The sequence below is a fragment of the Rhamphochromis longiceps genome, linkage group LG23 (assembly GCF_057381845.1).
Source record: "Rhamphochromis longiceps isolate RC_006_pf linkage group LG23, R_longiceps_female_GT1.1, whole genome shotgun sequence".
Lineage (NCBI taxonomy): Eukaryota > Metazoa > Chordata > Actinopteri > Cichliformes > Cichlidae > Rhamphochromis > Rhamphochromis longiceps.
The window spans coordinates 13,124,899-13,144,446 of record NC_140578.1 but is presented as its reverse complement, the minus strand read 5'-3'; the positions used below and the strand labels follow the sequence as shown (position 1 = coordinate 13,144,446).

The 19,548-nt window shown below is 45.4% G+C and overlaps 2 protein-coding genes across 6 annotated transcripts in view; one reads left to right on the top strand and one right to left on the bottom strand.

Annotated features, from left to right (window-relative positions):
• The window catches only part of tp63 (tumor protein p63), a 65,070-nt gene extending 59,719 nt beyond the window's left edge, over nt 1-5,351 (top strand). For all 5 annotated transcript variants that reach the window (XM_085398985.1, XM_085398984.1, XM_085398983.1 and 2 more), the window contains 4 exons: nt 2,396-2,541; nt 2,795-2,942; nt 3,806-3,899; nt 3,998-5,351. In XM_085398985.1, coding sequence (XP_085255111.1) covers nt 2,396-2,541; nt 2,795-2,942; nt 3,806-3,899; nt 3,998-4,294 — 685 coding nt within the window. In that variant the 3' untranslated portion in view covers nt 4,295-5,351. The remainder of the gene's footprint in view (nt 1-2,395; nt 2,542-2,794; nt 2,943-3,805; nt 3,900-3,997) is intronic.
• A 1,323-nt stretch (nt 5,352-6,674) lies between these two features.
• Nucleotides 6,675-18,811, bottom strand: zbtb11 (zinc finger and BTB domain containing 11). Its single transcript, XM_085398982.1, has 10 exons — nt 18,005-18,811; nt 17,009-17,256; nt 15,851-16,082; nt 14,743-15,767; nt 12,604-12,921; nt 12,101-12,521; nt 8,603-8,720; nt 8,364-8,522; nt 7,644-7,819; nt 6,675-7,445 (listed from the first exon to the last, which is right to left on the bottom strand). The coding sequence occupies exons 1-10, from the start codon at nt 18,312-18,314 to the stop codon at nt 6,904-6,906; spliced, it is 3,549 nt and encodes a 1,182-aa protein (XP_085255108.1). The 5' UTR covers nt 18,315-18,811; the 3' UTR covers nt 6,675-6,903.
• Between the last annotated feature and the right edge of the window lie 737 nt (nt 18,812-19,548).

Genomic DNA, 19,548 nt, shown 5'->3' with positions numbered 1-19,548 from the left:
TAATTTCAGACAGAGAGTGCAGAATTTTTGAAGAGTTTTTCAAATTCGACACTATCAGATTTTGATGCCAACCCCCAGAATCTTGGGATTTGGTGTTTATCCTTCTCCCGTTTGTCCATTTTTGCATGCTTTTCCCAGTTTTCTTTGTAAAACCTTTGACCTGTTGGAGTTTATTACTGTATTCAGCATTGGAAATAAAAGGTTCTGTCAACAGCAGTGTTTCAGACCTTTCCTTCTTTCCCTTTAAATGTCAAATAACACCATTCTGTAAAAAGGCTGTGATCTGTGTGTGCATACTGCCATCTTCTGGACACACATGTTACTGCAGTACAGTAGGAGTTTCCTGAATCTCAAACTTGAACATTTGTAGAGTTTTCTGAACATCTGGACCTCTCTGGGGTCCCTCGCTCCTTCCTCCTCCTCCTCCTCCTCTGTCAGTGAGCCCTTATTTCTGCTCTTCTCTCTCTCTCTTTCTCTTCTTTCTGGTTCCTTCCTGCAGCCTGATAAAAACCCGTCTCGGTAGCCAGCTCCTGGAACCTGCATTAGAGCAGAGACGGCGGTGCAGCTCCTCCTGAAATCCACATTCCTCCTCTTCTTCCTCCTCCCTCGACTTAAACGGACCTCCTCTCCGCCTCCTTTTCATCAACTCTGATTTCTGTGACCTGCTTCCTCCTGTGCGTCCCGGGACTCTACACCGAGGATGTGAACTTTCTGTTTCTCTCTCTGCTGCTGCTGTAAATGCTGGATGATCACGTCTTGTTTTTATTCAGCCGCGACAGACGGTGTGAGGGTTTCGGTAGGCTGCGGGCCTGCGTGATCCCCCTCCTAATCTGAACTGAACTGTAAATGAACATGTGAATTGCATGCATTATTTTTATCCACAAAGACTGTACTTTGTGGACAGGAATCATTTTAGATTTCTTATTTCTTACTAAGTGTGTTGCGTCTTTGCATTGTTGCGAGAGCTGGACTCAAATCTCTAGATTTTAATTTTGAGTTGGTTTTTTTTTTGCTGATGCTGGTCATGTTTTCTAAAGTCACTGCGGGACAGTTTGTGTGCTTGTTTTTTCATTTTCCTCAATAAAAGATCTCCTTAAACGGAGGAAGATGTGAACCGTTCTGTTTAAAACAGATGATTTTACTCGGCTGCTGCACTTTGTCTGTCAGATTCTAATAAATGGGGTTTTTTGGCTTGAATTTTTCTCCGTTTATAAGTTTGCGTTTGCTGATTTTTGTCGAAACATAGAAAGTTAATGCTGCAGTTAATATTAAGAATTTCACTTTCAGGTTTGATAAATGCAGTGATTGTGACGCCCACTGCTGATTTTCCCTGTTGTTCTGTTGGAAAATGTGCCTGTTAAGAGATGAAATTGGGGCTAAAGCCTTTTTATTGTTGGAGACTCGAGTAGTCCTGTGCTGTGTGCTCTCACTGGAGTCTCACTGGTCATTAGCAAGACTCTAATGACCTACTACATTTATTCAGGTGTGTTGCAACAGGGACACGTGCAAAAGTTTCAGGACACTAGCCTTCGAGGACTGGAGTTTGACACCTGTGTTATAGACTGTGTAAAGCAGGGGAAGGTGGGGAACTCCAGGCCTCGAGGGCCAGTGTCCTGCAGGTTTTAGATGCGTCTTTGATCCAACGCAGCTGATTTAAATGCCTAAATTACCACCTCAACATGTCCTGAAGTTTTCCAGAGGCCTGGTAATGAACTAATCATTTGATTCAGGTGTGTTGACCCAGAGTGAGATCTAAAACCTGCAGGACACCGGCCCTCGAGGCCTGGAGTTCCCCAGCCCTGGTGTAAAAGATGGATGTAGCTCCTGGATCAGAACGGTGAAGCCAGCGTAGCAGTTTCATAAACCTGTCCAGCAGGAGGCGACTCCTCTGCAGGAGATTAAGTCTGCTGGGAAAAATCCCTCAGCTTTTTGATGGCGTGATGATCTCAGGCACTACTTTCAGCTCACACTGAAAATTATGATCGTTATTAGAGTCAGAGGATTATTCAGCACTTATTATTAGAGTGCTAATAGCCAGCTAGTGAATCAGTGTGCAGTTTCCATCTGGTTTTTACTCTGATCAGCCCCCTTCGCCTGTTACATCTGGTTTGAGAGCTTTAGAACAGATTCTACGTCCATCTTTTATATCCCGTGTGGTCGAAGGAGAAATTCTGGGAGAAAGTAGTGAAACGATAAAAAACTAAGTTGCAGTAGAGATGCGTAAAATATTTGTAATATTTCCATCTCCTTGGCTTCCTGGGGCGAGGGTCTGGTGACAGTAGCAGGGAAGACACTGATTGTTTTTTTTTCTGTATCACTAGAATAAAAATGTTTCCATGTTGTTTTCTGCTGAATGCTGTCAGTAACCGTCACCTCCTCCTCTCTCCCACCCCAGAACCTCCATGTCATCTCAGCCCTCCTTCGGCTCCACCTCGCCCACTCCCGGAAAGGTCAACAAGCTGCCCTCCGTCAGCCAGCTCATCAACCCCCAGCAGCGTAACACGCTCACTCCGTCAAGCATGTCTGGAGGCCTCACTGACAGTAAGTGCGCCACCTTCTTTCTCCTCCCATCTCTCTCGGGTCGTAGACGCCCCGCGCTCCCCTAAATCCCGTGTTTCCGGGTTTTTTGTAAAGATGGCGGGTCGAGGCAGGCAGGAGGGGACCTGAACGCTTCACTTCCCCTCCCCCAGTGCAGCTTCCTCACCTGTTATGATGCATTATTAGTCAAGTACAGAGTGACCTCTGCACGCCCCCGCACCCCAAAGGCTCACAGTAGCTCCTCTTGTCTCTGCAGTGACTCCCATGATGGGCACTCACATCCCCATGAATGCCGACATGAGTTCACTGAGCCCCACACACGCCCTGCAGCCACAGCTGCCCCTGGTGCCCTCCTCCCACTGTACCCCCCCTCCTCCATACCCCATGGACAGCAGCATCTCCAGGTACCTCACCAAACCACAGCGCCACACATCCACTCATCACCTTTAGTCCTTTCTGAAGACTCTGTGCTCGTCTTCAAAGCGTGCGGAGGCTCAACAACACACAGCGAGCTGATCACGTGACCAAACGCATCTAAGACCGCTTTGTTTTCACACTTTTTCATTTTTTAGTTCATTTTTTTTTTCTGACAGTGGTTTCACCAAGCACAGCCCCCTCACTTTTCAGCCAGTCACACTCCCTCGCCATCGCTACAAAACTGTAGATTTATGGCTGCACTGATCAGATAACACGATCACTGATTGGACACAATTCTGTGCATTTTGCTGTAATTTCGGACTATTTGTACGCTCGAGTAAATTAAACCCCAAACACAACAAAAAAAATTCTTTGGAAGGAGGCGGGAGGAACGAAGCAGCTCGCAGAGGCGGGTTTAAACCTGGAGCTGCGTGTGACGTCCGTTCCCACTTTCTGGTTTTAATGCCAGCGTGGTGAGAGGGGGGCACCGGGAAAGTCCACTGTCAGAAACTGAGAACGATCAGTGACGCTTCACCTCTCGTTAAATGGAATTTATTTGAAATGACAGTGTCATTATAGTTACCTACAAATACTTAACGGTAGATTTATTAGAATAAGGGAACAGTCGAGTCATAATTACGGCAACAGAATAGAAAACAATAGAAACTAAACATAACCGTGCAGATTGTAAAGGTGACCTCACTGGACTATTTAAAGAATTACACTGAGCATCAACAGAGCGACCTTTAAGCTTTATTCCAAACATACCGAGTAATTCCGTACGTATTTCTGGTGAGAACCTCTAAAAATGTCAAACTCTAACACGCTCCTCCTCCTCTTCCTCCTGCAGCTTCCTTATTCGGTTGGGCTGCGCCGGCTGCTTGGACTACTTCACAGCACAGGGCCTAACCAACATCTACCAGATTGAGAACTATAACATGGAGGTGAGCCCTTCCCTATCCAACACGAGTCATTTGATGGGTTAGAGAGAAGATTGGCTCCCCCTGCGAATACTAACGCTCCCCTGTGTAATGACCATTAGGACCTGTCCAGGCTGAAGATCCCTGCCGAGTTCCAGCACATCATCTGGAAGGGCATCATGGAGCACCGACAGGCTATGGATTTTTCCCCTCCTCCCCACATAGTGCGCACCACCGGCAGCGCCTCCACCGTCAGCGTGGGCTCCTCCGAGGCGCGGGGCGAGCGCGTCATCGACGCCGTGCGCTTCACCCTGCGCCAGACCATCTCCTTCCCGCCCCGCGACGAGTGGTCCGACTTCTCCTTCGACCTGGATTCGCGCCGCAACAAACAGCAGCGCATCAAGGAGGAGGGAGAGTAAGACGCAGCCACCGCCGCCGCTGCGTCCCCACTTGTCATTTCACGCCTGCTGATGAACATTTCATTTGAAAACCTGCTGTTTAGTGCAAAGCCTGCTGAGAACAAACACACGGACGCACTTACTTTCATTTTGTCCCGCCAAGTTATTTTAAAGGTGTTGAGCAAAAGGTGCATTTTTTTGTTTTTGTTTCTTTTACATTTTATTGTTATGTTGTAATTTCTTGAGAGCACTTAAGAAATGCTGAGGACTTCCCAGATTGCTTTGAGGTTTCAAGTGTTCACGATTCATTCCTGAGTCAAAGCGTGAATGGAACCGCGTAAGAGGGCTTTTATTAGGGCTGTTTCTGCTATGGGCCGTAGCAAAAGTGTATTTTAGTTTGTAACCCTTTTTTAGTCGAGTACACTGGTTTTCGCTCGTGGCAGGAGTCATTTCAAACATTTCTTCTCAGAAGTATTACGTCAGCTGATGGGCGATTTGTTTTTCTGCTGTAGCTTCCGTATTTTGCTTTTTAAAAAAAATGTTTTTTCATGTGTTGTGAGACCAACGCATCGCCTTGAAAGGTCTGTTTGTGAAGTGTTTGAGTGCGTGCGTGTTTAAATGATGGTATTTCATTTGATGTAGCCACATATAGGCCTAACACTCCACCCAGTGTTTCACAGTTATGACTGATGTCGTTTTATTCTCGTTTATTGCAGAGCAAAAGTATTTTTTTGATCTTTTGGTAGAGGAAACTGGAGTTAAATGTATATAAATTTGTATAGTTCTGTTTTTTTAACTTGCTCTAAGGGAACTGCATGATTTCCTTCATGAACCAAACTGTTTGGTAGCTTTATCACTAAGAACAATGTATTAATCAGTTCACAGGAGTACATGCAGTGTGTCTGTGTGGACACAGGATTTAGCCCAGCTTTCTCTCCAGTAGTCTGCATTTGTTAGAAGCAGAAACCGACTGCAGTTTCATATTTTTGTACAATGTATTGTAAATATGTCTCATTATATCGAGGGTATTTTGATATAAATCTGAAATAAATATCCATACTTGCTGTATTGCATGTTAACACTCCTGTGTGTCAGTTTATTTCTGCGTTGAACAAACTCAAAGATATCTCGAACTTATGTGGCTGACGTCATTTCAAGAAGTCACACGAAGCTGTTTAAGCGTCGGAGCACTGCTGCATGTTCTTTTTATTCTTTGAGCAGAAAGGACAAACACAAAAGCAGGACTGAAACCAGCGAGGAGGTTGAGCCTCTGAAGTCGACAACTAAAAGGTTTCTGTGTAAAGAAAAAAGAAGCTTTAAAGTTGTTTGCAAAAAGCAACAAAGTGCTTCTAAGAATCTGCACAAAGAAGTGAAAGAGACTCTTACCTGTCTTACCAGAAAAATACAACCTAAGATGAACTAAGGACATTTTGCACCATGTCATTAATGAGAAATAACCAAGTCAAAACACAGAAGCAAAACAAAAAGCCTTGGAACTGCGAGATGGCGAGCTTTCTGTTTACCACGAATCTACACGTTACTGAGACGCTCTTAAAAAAAATTAAATAGACTCTTTGTTATCTGCATGTGGAGGTCTGAGGGATCTTCCAGGAATGGTGAGGACATTTTCCAGAGATCTGATTGTGTACATTTTTTTTTTTTAAATGGGAAAGAACTACAGTTACCTAACAAAGGGTAACTAACTCCTGCTACAGAGTCCAATTCTCAGAAGAACCACCTTCTGTGTTGGTCTACAAAGAAAAAGAAAACAGCTGTCAACAGCTGGGAACGAAATTACTGGGAACACGATGCCTTCACTGCACACCCAAAAACAGGAAAAGCTGCAATTGCCTTTGTTTGTAGCTGAAATGTTTGGTTTTGAAAAAAACCTGCAGTAACTTTATAAGCTACCTGACAAAAAGAAGGAGGCCAGCTGTTTGGCAAGAGACAAAGAAAAACAGAAAAGGCTCCCAGGATGACAGGACTCACAAACAAGTTTCAACAAGAGCTTTACCTTCCACACAAGTAATCAAACAATATCGGGCAAACCAATAAATTACAAGCTGCTTCCAAACAGCTCCTCAATGTTTTACTGAGATGAGGAGACTTGGTCCTGAAGGAGGTCCAAGCTGTGCCTTTTTAGTGGTGCTACTGTGACACTGAGAAGTATGTGAAAAATCAAATTCAACAAAAAAAATCATCTACTGTACCTTTTACACATAAAAACACCATCTGCAAATCTACAGAAGACATTTATGTCTTTTTGATGACCTGCAGGACGCCGGTGCAGTGACAGAACCACAAACTATACAGAACACAAGGACAAAGGCTTGAGCTGTCATCATCATCTTGGTATTAGCTAAAAAAACAAAACAAACAACAACAAAAACAGACCAGAGGAAAACGTTTGAGCCAAAGCTTTAATTCTGCCTGCATTCCTCCTGAGCGACGACACTTACTGTTTGTTTAGCTATTTACAGACAATGCACACAGTGAAAACCTCGAGTCTGAGATCATTACACTATTTACAAGTTCAGAAAAATAGGATCTGAATGTTGTTTTTTACATTTTATATAGACTGAAGCAACGTGATCAGTCTATGTGGGGAGTCCCCGTCCTCCGGCCCACAGCTATTCTACCTCGGCGACGTGAGCCACCTCCACCTCCATCGTCTGAATCACCTCAGGGTTTTCCTCGAGCTTCCCCCCCGTCAGCGCCTGCTGGGCCAAGACGTAGTTCACGACCTGCATGATGCCCTGATCCGAGAGCGTCGCCACCGAGCCGTCGCTCACCGCCTGCACAGCCTGGACGGCCTCCACGGCCTCCACAGTCTCCTCCGTGATCAGCACCGTCTCGATCTCCTCCGAGGACGGCTGCTGCGCAGGCCGTAGCTCGGGGGGCAGGTCGGACGCCAGGATGCTGACTGCGTGCTCCACCTGTGTGCCCTGGTTGTGAAACTGGAGGGTGTCCTTCTCCAGCATGATCTTCCCAGGCAGGCTGTCCACGTGGTACTTGGCCATGTGCTTGCGTAGAGTGCGTGCGTCGATGTGGGCCTCCTGGCACATGGGGCACACGTACGGACGCTCTCCTGTGTGAGTGCGGACATGGCGCTTGAGAGAGCGTGCATCAGCCCAGGCGACACCGCAAGTCAGACATTCGAAAGGCTTCACTCCTTCAAGAGAAAAAAAAAAAAAGATGAAGGGGTGTTAATGATCGCATTTATAGCACAGAAAACTAATTCGCCGCCCTCACAGGACAGCAGAGTCAACAAGAGTGACGGGAGGTCTCATTTTAGGTTACGTTGTTATACGTTCGTACTTTAGCGATAAAAAGCATCTTCTACATGAGAAAAGCTGCATGACGGACTTACCCTGGTGGTTGTTGATGTGGCGTCGGTACTCCCGGAGCTGCGTGAACTTCCTGCCACAGTGCTCGCACTCTCTCTCCAAATTCTGCTTCACTCGGCCCTTCTTCCCGTGCGTGGCTTTCTTCACGTGCCTCCTGAACAGAGCCTTCTCGAAGAACTCCTTTCCACAGACGTTACATCTGACGACACAAACAAAGGGCGTCACTGCAAAGCGCACGATGCAAAAACCGAACGGAGATCAAAGCCAGCCAATCGTGTTGTTGCAACAACCATAGCATTTGTAACTGTCCCCACCTCCCAATTTACATCACTCATTAACCGTGAAGGAGTTTAAGTGAAATAACGGTACCGCTTACTTTCCTTTACATGTTTCCATGGCAGCGAGTTTGGTTTTATTTCAGCTGGTATGAAATCATTGATAATCGGCACCAAGAAAAGCAGAACATGAAGTTCTGAAGGATGGTAAAAATGTTTTATAATCAGCAGAAAGCTTCATTTTGTTTTTCAGTGTCACAGCAGGAGTGAAAGCAAAAAATGTGGCTGTTTGGAGAAGTTTTGGGGAGGGGCCACCATTACGTATCAAGTTCGTCTCAGAGGTCTGAAGTTGCATGGTGATAGGTGTCTCAGGGCGCTCCTGTTGTGTTGTAGGAGTAAATTCCCTGAAGCTATTCTACTTCTGATTTCTGGGATGTGACTGGTGCACATCACCCCTGTCACACTTACTTATAAGGCTCGGCGACGCTGTGGGACTTGACGTGCGAGTACCAGTCCTTCTTCCAGCTGTAACATTTCCCGCACACCTGGCACTGGAAAGGCTTCAGGCCCATGTGCTTGTTCATGTGCTGCTGCAGATCTTTGGCTTCGTAGAACCTCTTATCACAACTGTGGAAGAGAGGAAGCAGACTGAGACCGCAGCTCGGGCTCTGAAGCAAAGAGGACGGTGTTGATGAAGAGTTACTCACTGTTCACAGGCGAACGGCCGGACGTCGGGTTTGGGTTGGTGCTTCTTCAGGTGTTTGCTGAGAGCGGAGGCTCGGTGGAAGGTGGCTCCACACGTGGTGCAGAGGTACTTCGATTCACCTGATAAGGAAATGGGGATGTTGTCATAAAGGCCACTGCAAACGACTGAGCCAAGATTTTTTTATATAACACTATAGACACTTTGTCAGAGCGGTAATCAGCTGCCTCTCCTGACAGCTCCGCAGCCTCAGAGCATAGCGGCACATGAACCCAAGAGCTCTACTGCAAAGATAAAACTCAAGTTCAATTCAATTGAACAACAGGGGCCTCAAGACACTTTCTATTGTAAGTTAAAGACCCAAAATAATACAAATAAAACAGAAAACCACCAACAATCAAAGTTAAGCGTTTTCTCCATCGTGAAAGAGGCTCTTTTTCTCCTGGCTAAATCACCGTGGTAACTGATGCTGAACACATAACCTGGTCGACTACCACCATCATGACAGTCATCATCTCTGTTTAAGGTTTTGTTGAGCCAACCAATGTAAAGAAAGCCTGTTTTGAACTCAAGTTTGACCCTCCAGTCTCCACCTGCTGAGCGTTTGTTCAGTTCACAGAGGGTCTCAAAGCCAGTGTTGGGCAAGTTACTTTGAAAAAGTAATTAATTATAGTTACTAGTAGAGCTGGGCGATATGAGATTTTTTCATATCACGATATGTTTTTTTCATTTCAGGCGATAACGATATCTATCACGATATAAGCCAAATAACTATATTTGTAAGATTTAAATGTGCCGTTGCTCACAAGTAAAATGTGAAATAATCAGCAGCTTGTTTTTATTTAAATATTTATTTCCCATAATAAGTTCAACAGGGTAGATGTACTTAAGGAACATGAGACTTTTTCAGATAAATAAAGGCAAATATTGCAAACTACACAAAAGGCAGCCGCTAAAGCGTTTAAGTTTCAAAATAGAACAAACGAAACAGACTAAATTGTCAATTCCACTTAGAAACAAAATATTAATTCTAAAAATAAATCTTAGTTTGTGTTACAGAAGAACAGACAAAACTGACTAACTTTTGTCAATATCAAATAAACTGAGAACTAAAAGGAAATTCTCAATCTCTCCTTGTTGTATATACAGTTACTTTAGTCTGACAAAAGCCGAATGACGAATTAGCGCTTCCAGTCAGAGACTGAGGCTACGTCCACACGTACACGGGTATTTTTGAAAACTGAGATTTTCCGTTTTCGTTTTAAAAAATAATCCCGTCCACACATAAAGGCAGAAATGAAGGAAAACGCTGCTATGAACATGCCAAAGCAGCAGGTGGCGCTAGATTCCTAACCGTACCGAAATGTTGGCCAATCAGAAGTCTAGAAGCCTCGGTGGGAAAAAGTAAACAAAGCTGGGGCATAGAAGCAGAACCGAGTCGTATGTGTGGAGGGACAGTAACTGTGTGTATATGTAAGCATTTAAACACTGCAGAGAGTAGAATTAACAGTATTGTAGAAATTCATTTCACCGAAACAATAACGTGGCGCACAGTGTGACGCATGCACCAGTTTATTGTATTTCCAGACTTGCTTTCGGCACAATTTACAGTGCACGCTACTCTGTTTTTTGTCAGACTTGAAATAGCCGAAATACCTTCACACTACGGAGCTTCTATGGCTCTTCCGTTCGACAATCTCTCCGGCGTTGGAACCATCATCTGTTTTCTCTTCGGTCACGCTCGGTTGATTTTTCTAGTCGGCACACTCATTTCCTCCATTACGCGCTGGCTGCTTCCCAAACAAACACACGTGCGGCTTTGCACTTGTGCTGTACGTAACAAGTCACGCGACGTGACGCTGCGACTGTGATTGGTTCGGCTCTGCGCTACTTAGTTTGGATTGGCTAAACTTTTATTTATTTATTTTTATTTTATTTTAAGAGGACAAGAGCGGCGAGGTCTATCGCGATAGCTTAATTTCTCTATCGAGTAAAAGTTATATCGCGATACATATCGTTATCGTTCTATCGCCCAGCTCTAGTTACTAGTTACTTCTTCAAAAAAGTAACTGAGTTGCAATATTCTAAAAGTAATTAATTACTTGAAAAGTAACTATTGCGTTACTTTAAAAAATGGTTTAACCCTCTGGGGTCCAGAGTATAATGGGCCATTTTTACCTACTTTTGATTTTCCCTCCACATTTTACCTTTAAAAACTATTTACTTTGTCTTTTCTGGTATCATCAACACAACCTCACGTGTCTGAATTTGCAGTCATGTTTTCATTTTGACATATTGTATTAACACAACTGATCTAAAATCAGACAAAAAACATAAAATCCGAGTAGAAAAAGTTGTATTTTTTACTGTAATAACCACAAACATGTTTATTGAATCATATTTCATAACTTTAAATGCAAATGTAAATTGTCAATTTTAAAATCCTATGCACAAGTTTTGCAAACAACAAAGTTAGTTGCATCCATTTACCTTTTACCTTGATTTTTAAAAAAAAACATTTCAAACGATTTACAGAACAATCAGCTGTTCGGCCTCCAATACGATGCCGCACAAATTATTTGTGCAACTCCAAATATTTCTGTCCACTATAAAGGAGAACATCACAGCCTGATACCTGCAGGTCTGACAGCAGCAGGTGTCAGACCCTCTCCTGTTTTCTACCTTGAGACAGCAGTCGCCTCATTGTTCTGACACACAACACAAAACTATCCACAACACTACACACCAACTACACAAGACAACACATTAACTACACACTCCAAACACGCTAAACGTCACAAATCTCTCACATCTCAAAACTCGCTCTCTCGCCGTCACTCCTAAAACTTCCAGTTTTTTTGTTTGTTTTTTTTGCTCATAAGCAGCGAGTGCTTGCTGCGCTGTCCTTAGACAGCAAACGTAACGAAACTATTGAGGAAAAAACACCGCGTATATATTGTTTATCATGACTCTGGTTTTACGTGGCCTATCAGCACAATTTAAAAACTGGTATATATCACCTTGTTGCTTTGTCTTGAAGTTGTCGTGTGATTGGCTTACCACGACTACTTTATTCTTCCTCAGTCAAACAGCAGCCCTCATGTGATTGTTTTGCCCCCTGAGCTCCAGGTGTTGTGCTAGACAGTGATCGTGATTACCGTCCGCGGGAGCGCGCAGCTGCTTAAAGCTGTAGCGTCCAGATTACTTATGTAGTCAGCTACTTCCGTGCGATTGATATAAGATGCGTAAGCTGAACACAGCTTCAACCGTCTGTTTGTTGAAAAATAGTAACGGACCGCATTTTCATGTTAGTAACTGTAACGGCGTTGTAACGATAGGAACAGTAACTAGTTAGATTACTCGTTAATGAAAAAAGTAACGCCGTTATTCCCATCACTGCTCAAAGCAGAACAAGAAGTACAGTCAGGTAGATCCTGACCAGAAAGAAGAATTTTCAGAAATCCTGGATTAAAGAGAAGAAAGCTGACGTCCTGTGACTGACCTGTGTGGAGGCTGGTGTGCTCCTCCATGCTCCGCTTGCTCACAAACGACTTCTTGCAGAATTCGCACTGGAACTGTTTGGTGACGTCGTGCAGCGCTCGGTGCATCTTCAGGCTGTGTTTGTGGGCGAACGTCTTCCCGCAGACCTTGCAGGAATGAGGCCGCACACCAGTGTGATTCAGCATGTGGATCCGCAGGGAGTAGAGCTTCGGTAAGGTCTTCCCGCAAATGTCACACACAAATTCTCTCTTGGTGAGCGAGGACGATGACGACGTTTTCTCGTCCACCTCGCTGTCCACTCTCCCCTCGGAGCCCTGCTCCACTGAGGGTTTGGCGACGGGGGCTCGCTGGCTGCTCTGCTGCTTGTGTCGGGCCAGGTGGGCGCGGAGAGAGGCGGCGTACTGGAACTCCTTACTGCACAGCTGCAAGGAAACAGAAACATCACGGTGAGAGCGGGCAGCATTAACAATTCAACACCACGCAGTGACACGCGCCAACACTTACGCTGCACTTGTACCCTCGAGCTTTCTCGTGCTTTAACGTGTGCATGATGAGAGAGTAACGTCTCTGGAAGGACATGCCGCACTCGGAGCACGTGTGCTCGCCGTCTACGGTGCTCTCTGCCTGGATTTTCTCCGGACTGGCTGTGGTCTCTGGCTCCGAAACCTTCAGAGCCCCGGCCTCCTCAGTAGCGACTTCCTCAGTCGTAACACTCTCCGCAGCACTGACCGCCGGATCTGTTGCAGACTCAGGCAGTGCTTCCACCTGACTTTCCACAGGCTGCTTGGGCGGCCTGCCTCTCTTCCCGGGCCTCGACCCAACCTAGAACACAAGTACCAACACCACAAATATTTGAACATGTGCCATATCTTGTTATTTTTAATAAAAACAAAGGTTTAATGTCACAAGTAGGGATGGGTACCAGTATCTGACATAAACGGTAGTAACCAGACCGAAAAGCAGCGCACATTTCAGTGCTTTATTTCCTGAGCTGTGATACACTTTAGATTTTAGCCAATCATTTTACGTTTCCGAGGATAGTAGGCGGGTCCAGGTACGTACATTCTTTTAGAGCAGAGCTACAGATTAAAAATGCCCAAGGCGAGCGGTCAAAAGTCTGGCTGTACTTCACAGCAAAATATGCAAACTCAGCAGCCTGCAACAAGTGCTTTAAGCTGATACTGTGATACTGTCAAAGGAGGTAACACCTCAAATCCGATGAAACACCTGGCGACGCATAGCGTTTTTTTTAAAAGCCCAGAAATGCGCTGTATTTGATAGCTTGCTGCGAGACATCACACCGAGCACATCTACTGCGGGTGGGTTGCCTGTTATCAGACCCGGAGTTAGCAACATCCCCCAAAAACACGAAGAGGAGAGTCCTGGCCCCTAGCCCTGTCAGTGTAGCAGAAATGATGAGGATGATGATGGCAGCAGCCGTTCTTCTCTGCGTGAGTAGCTTAATGTTGTTCCAGTGTAATTTACGTTGAGTAGGCTAACCACGTTATTACATTAATGCATGTAAGGTGAACTAGCAAACACCGTCGTAGTTACATGCGGCTGTCCTCAGATACTCCCTTCACCCTGGCCAAAAAGGCTAAAATGACCAAAGAAAAAGTGGAAAACGGTTAAACATGAGAGGTTTTGGACAAAGTTTGTGTTTTTTCCATTGTTTAAGCACTGCTTCCAGCCAAGAGTGATACCATATATGCCCTATAGCTGCAGAAAAGGCTAACATTGTTATCTTTTTACAAAAAAAAAAAAAAAACAGCTAAACATGAGAGGTTTTTGGACCAATTTTGTGTTCTCCATTCTTTAAGCACCGGTTTGAGCACCGTTTGAGCACCGGCACCGTTTCAAAAGTACCGGTTTGGCACCGGTATCGGATAAAACCTAAACGATACCCATCCCTAGTCACAAGCACTTCTTGTTTGGCTCTCACGGAGCTTAAAGAAAACCAGTTTGCATTTTCAGTGGGGGGGGGGGGGGGGGGGTTCCAGTATCTTTCTCTACAAGAAATCAGTTTTAGAGCAAAGCTGTTTTTTACTTTCCAAGTAGATTTTATTTTGAGCTTTTTAATTATTTTTTCACTATTAAACTCCGTTTCAGTTCATTATTAGAATGGATTTGCAGAGTTTCAGTTTATATTGTTCAAGTTCATTTAGTTTTATTTCGGGGTTGGTTTTAGTCTTCTTAATTATTGTAACATGGAGGGTATTTTTTGTATCATAGGGACACTTTACAAAAAGACGTGAGGTTGAGAGTTTTGTTGAAGAGGTGAGTTTTGGGAAGAGTAGATCTTATAACACAAAACGCTTGAAGGCAGCCAACTCGGAGTCATGTGAACATCCTAAGTATGGACAAACAAAGCCTCGTGAGGCAGGAAGTGTTGAGAAAAGCAATCAAAATGATAAAGACAAAAACTACGAATATTTCTTGCTTTTAAATTGATTTCAGTTAACTGAAATCTTCTTTCACTGAGTAAATATGTTCTTCAGCCCCAGGCCTGAGCTCAGGCTTTAGACACACCCCTGTGAACTTTTTCATGTCTTTGTTAAATCTACATTGTTTAATGCTGTAAACATGGATTCTGAGGAAGCATTGAAGCAGTGCCGAATTTTTTATGGGATGACTGTTTTGTACCTTCGGGGTGGCAACACGCGGTGAGGCTGAACCTTTCTTTGCAGCCTCCTCCTCCTCCTCTTCCAGCCCCATATGCAGACGAGCGTAACCGCCCTCTGCGATGGAGCGCTGCCGGAGTCGCCTCCTGTTGGGGTCATCTGACGTGAACTCCTGCTTGTCTGAGGGACTTTCATCTGCAGAAGGTTCCTCGTCCTCCAGCGGCAGGAACTCGTCTATCTCCACCTCCTTCCTCACCTTTGCTGGACGTCCTCGTTTGCGTTTCTGCGGCAGTGGTGCTGGTTCGACCCTCTGCTCCTCTGTAGTGGCCTCCTGAGTTGGCGTCACCGCTGCAGGAGCCAGCTGGGTGACCTCCAAGGGGCTCTCTTTGTTCAGTTCCACGTTTATGACAAATGTTTCTGCCTCTGCGACTTGTGGCTCTTCCATCGCCAAACATGCAGACACCACGGCGAGGGATTCGCTGGCCCCGGCCTGCCCACTGTGGGTGACCACAGTCATCGTCTCCCCCTCCAAACCTTCAGCATCCCCTGAAATAAGAGTGACGGTCTCGCCCGGTTCCACCTGCCCGGTGTGTGCAATCAGGGCCACAGTCTCGCTCTGTCCAGCCTCCCCTTCGTGTACTTCCTCTCCTTCTACTGTCTGCGTAATGACCGCCACCGGTTGCTGGATGCAGCCGTCTTCAGAGGGTGTAACAAAAGTCAATGTCTCGCCTGACACGGTGACGCCGCTGTGCGTGACTAATGCCTGTCCGTCACTCTCTATGGTCACCATGTAGGTTTCAGAGTCATTCTTCGGCTCTTCCTGAGTGGCCGGCTTGCTCGACAACACCGTGTGAACGTCTCCCCTCTGATACACCGTCAGCTTCTGTTCTTCCACCTGCTTATGTACCGACTCACAGATCTGCAGCACCTCGGTCATCAGCAGGTGTCGGGCGAGGTTTGCGATGTCCGCCATGATGCAGAAGTTAAACGTAAGCGTGGATGTGTATGCAAAGTCCAGCAGCGGGAGGAAGCTGGCTTTGGTGAACCCTGCAGGAAGAAGGAGGAATGTTAAAGCTGGGCAAAGGAGGAAAACATCCAGCAAGGAATAAAAAAAACCCCAAAGTGCTCACCAGAGAGGTCGACGACCGCTTCGTGCGTGGACGCAGCGCCTTTCTCAAAGAAGAGCTCGTTGAAGTACTCGCTGCACGCTGCCAGCACAGCTTTGTGCGCACGGTACTCCTCGCCTTCGATCAGCAGCGTGATGTCACAGAACTGATTGTTGAGACGCTGCTCGTTGAGTTTGTCCAACATGGTCTGGCTGTGTTTGGACAGGAACTGATTGACCACGCCTTTACTGTCAACCTGAAAAATAAAACACATTTTAGGGAAAAGCATCAGTTTTATTCAGAAAAAAAAAACAACCTCTCCCACATGCAAACTTCAACTTTTATTCTCTCCTCCCTCCCACACCAAGCATGATCAATTTACTACCGAGTGGTCAGCTCTTATTTTGAAAGTCCAGCCAATGCTAACCAGATGAGCCAGGCCCTTCCTGCCTCCTGTTTTTTGCTGGTTGGCAGTCTCAGATGTTGGACGGCTGCTTCCAAAGGCAGGAATCTATCCAAGCTAGCAGGATCCTTTCAGTCATGGATTCAGGTGTGCTACAGATGATGATAACACCTCCCAGACTTGTCTTCACAGTGAAAGATTACAATTTATTAATCTATCACTGGTATCAGATCTGTTTTCACTGTCTGCAGAATCCTGAAGCGCGATGGCGGTCCTGGTTCTGTTCTTAAGATCATCTCTCAGCTAGAGGGTCACTCTAGCCAGAGCCTGCAACAGGTGGTTCTGCTGCAGAACCAGAACTACAAACTGCAGTTCAAGATGGAGGAGATTGAGCTGAACCGCAGCCATTTGTCATTTTGGGACACACACACCCATTCCTGCCTGTCGTCACCCCTCCCTACAAGCTCATTTAACTTAGCTTGAGCCAAGATGGCTGGAAATGAGCGTCTGCTCAACAAGATCTAAGCAGAGGAGGTAAGAGTCGCATTAATGAGGGTGAACCTGTGAAAGCGACTCATGTCTTCAAACGCACCACAAACACGCCCTAATCCAGAGCCAAATTCTAGGGACCACCCCTGATGTCTTTGGAAAGTCAAAGAAAAGCATCAGTAACACCGTGACTTTTGTTTCATCAATGATGAGTCATGTCAAATAATCAACATGCAGCACAAACAACCATAAATGTGTGGGAAACACTGAACGAGACCTCTGATACTCACAAACACCAGCTCATGCTTCGGCGTCCCCTTCGCCATCTTGGACCTCTGTTGCTGAGAAGAATCTGTGAAAAATACATTTTCCTCTCCCTCTTCTTCTTCCTCCTCCTCCTCTTCTTCGTTGGAGTTGGCAGCAGTCTTGCGTCTGCCCGGTCGGGAGAACGATCGCTGCCCCGAGCCGTCATCTGTGCCCCGCTTGCTCTGACAGTGAGCACACTCCCTGATGTGGTCTTTCACGTGCTTCAGGATCCCTAAGGGGGATGCATGACAGCAGCTCTCTGATCAATACCAGAAACTGATTTGTTCTACACACGTGCGAAAATTAAAGCATGTCCTGTCACGCCTGTAGCAGTAAAAGGAATCATTTCCTGACTGGTGGTGGATTAAAATTAGGCAGGTTTAAGACAAGGGAGGCTTATTTTGAACACTGAATCATAAAAAGCTACTCCAAGAATAAAAAGATGGATCTGAAATGAGGACTAACCAATCCAGGGCACACAGCTGCAAACAGCTGTGTGCCCTGAGCCATCTCGATCTGTCCAATAACCTCAGGGCATCGTTAGAAAGCGCTTAAATTTGCCTTTCTGCAGTTTCATCGGTGTGTGCAGTAAACAGAGACCTCCTCACTGCATCTGTGCTTGTTTGTGCAAACGCTGGATCGCCTGTCCAGGATATCTGATCTCAATGTACACATTACGATTATTATCGGACAGTTTCAGAGCAGTACATTTTTGAGGTTCTCTTTGGTTCTACGCAGACATGTATCTGATATGTGTCCGAAGCAAGCACAAGAAGCGATTCGTTTTCTCCTTTATATTAATTTAATATTCCCTTCTAATAACATCCATCCGCTCGAAACCAATCTCCTCATTGGCCGCTAGATGGCGACAGGGAGCAGTAGTGAGCATGCGTTTCTGCAGGCAGGCTCATCGTATTTATTTCCACCGGCTCATTCACACTCCTCACACTAACTATGAGCCGCACCCCTCGCTCTCTCACCTCTCCACCAGTACTTCTGGGAGATGACTTCCCAGGTGAGCTGCTGGTTCAGGTGCTCTCCGCCCATCATAATGTGCGCCTCGTTGATAAGTTCCTTCCTGCGCTCGTCCTGCAGCACCACCTCCAGCTCCGTGAAGTCATTCTGGCCCTTCAACCTGCGCTGATAAAATAGGGTCCCATTCCGCACCACGTAGCAGGCGGCCGCCTTGCGGATCTTCCTCTTGGTGTTCCCGGGCGTCCCCGGCGCGTACGGCTCCCGCTCGTCGGTAAGGTAGCGTATGATGGCCAAGTAGCTTTCCTCACACGACATGTCCGAGCCGAGCCGCGCTTCTCAGGCTGAACTGTGGATTTTTCTGGAAGAGGAGGGCCCTCCTCAGCTTACCGAAATCGGACGGAAATTTTTCGACGTCGCTCGGATCGTTGCTAATGCGAAATAGAGCCGCTACAACCGCATTTCAAATTATTTGCGAAGGTGGAACTGCAGTTCGCAACTGACTGGGGAGAAATGCCCGAACAGACAAAATGGCTGCTGCACAACCGGATTTGGCGTAACAGGGGCGGAAGTACGCAAATGTTTTCCCTGCCACAAGAGGGCACAATGTGCAAAGCTTTAACGTCATGGAAAAGAACCCGAGCAATTTAAAAGTGTATTTATTTTTTATTTATAGATTAAATATTTGCACTTAAATAAATCTTTATTATTCTTTAGTGGGCGTAACAAAACCCACAGTCTCGCCTGACACTGAGTAAGGACATGTATTGATCTTAAATTGTATTTATTTAAAAATATAAATTAAATCCCACAAATAAATATTTAACCTAAATAATTATATGTATTTATCTTGAATTTATTTTGTATTTGTCTAACTAAATAACTTTAAGATGAATGTTTATAATTATAAGTAATATTTGAAAAAGAAAAAAGTATGTATGTATGTGTATATATATGTATGTGTGTGTGTATCTGAGGAATTGTGTGGTTCTTGAAGGACCAGCAGACCATAGGGGGGCGCTGTTGCACACTTTCGCTATTGCAAAAAGAAATTAATCATTCCAGGGCTTCACCACAGCGTCATATTTTCACAGAGTTACACTGGGCCGACGGGGAGGGGGGAGACAAAGTAACACTTGCAATCTCATCCTTGTTTCAGATCCAGAGCCTGATGTTTGGTCATTACATTTTTTACTGCTTCCTCTGCTGCTTTTCATAAAGAAAATGGAATCAATCTTGGATTTCTAGACTGTTTAAGTATCATAAAGCTTCAAATGAAGTGCTGCTGTTTCTTCTTTTGCCATTCCTATCTCGCTTAATTTCCCATGCAGAGTTGATCTGACGTATCCGGTTCCCTCTCCTGTGAGTCAGAGATTTAATATTGTTTATTCCCAGTTGCTGCTGGCAGACACCCCAACACGTGTTGCAGAGTGTTTGTGTGAGCGCTGGGGGAAAAAATAAGATCGTTTGCATCCTGTCAGTGTGTTTCTGTGTCACATGACGTTTGTCTGGTCTCTCCAGTAATAACTAGAGGATTAATAGCAGGTGAATC

Coding starts and splice junctions, on each gene's coding strand:
- zbtb11 (XM_085398982.1), bottom strand. CDS start 18,314: ATGTCGTGTGAGGAAAGCTACTTGGCCATCATACGCTACCTTACCGAC. Junction 16,083..17,008: donor CGAAGCATGAGCTGGTGTTT/GTGAGTATCAGA, acceptor TTTATTTTTCAG/GTTGACAGTAAAGGCGTGGT. Junction 8,523..8,602: donor CGGCCGTTCGCCTGTGAACA/GTGAGTAACTCT, acceptor TCTCTTCCACAG/TTGTGATAAGAGGTTCTACG.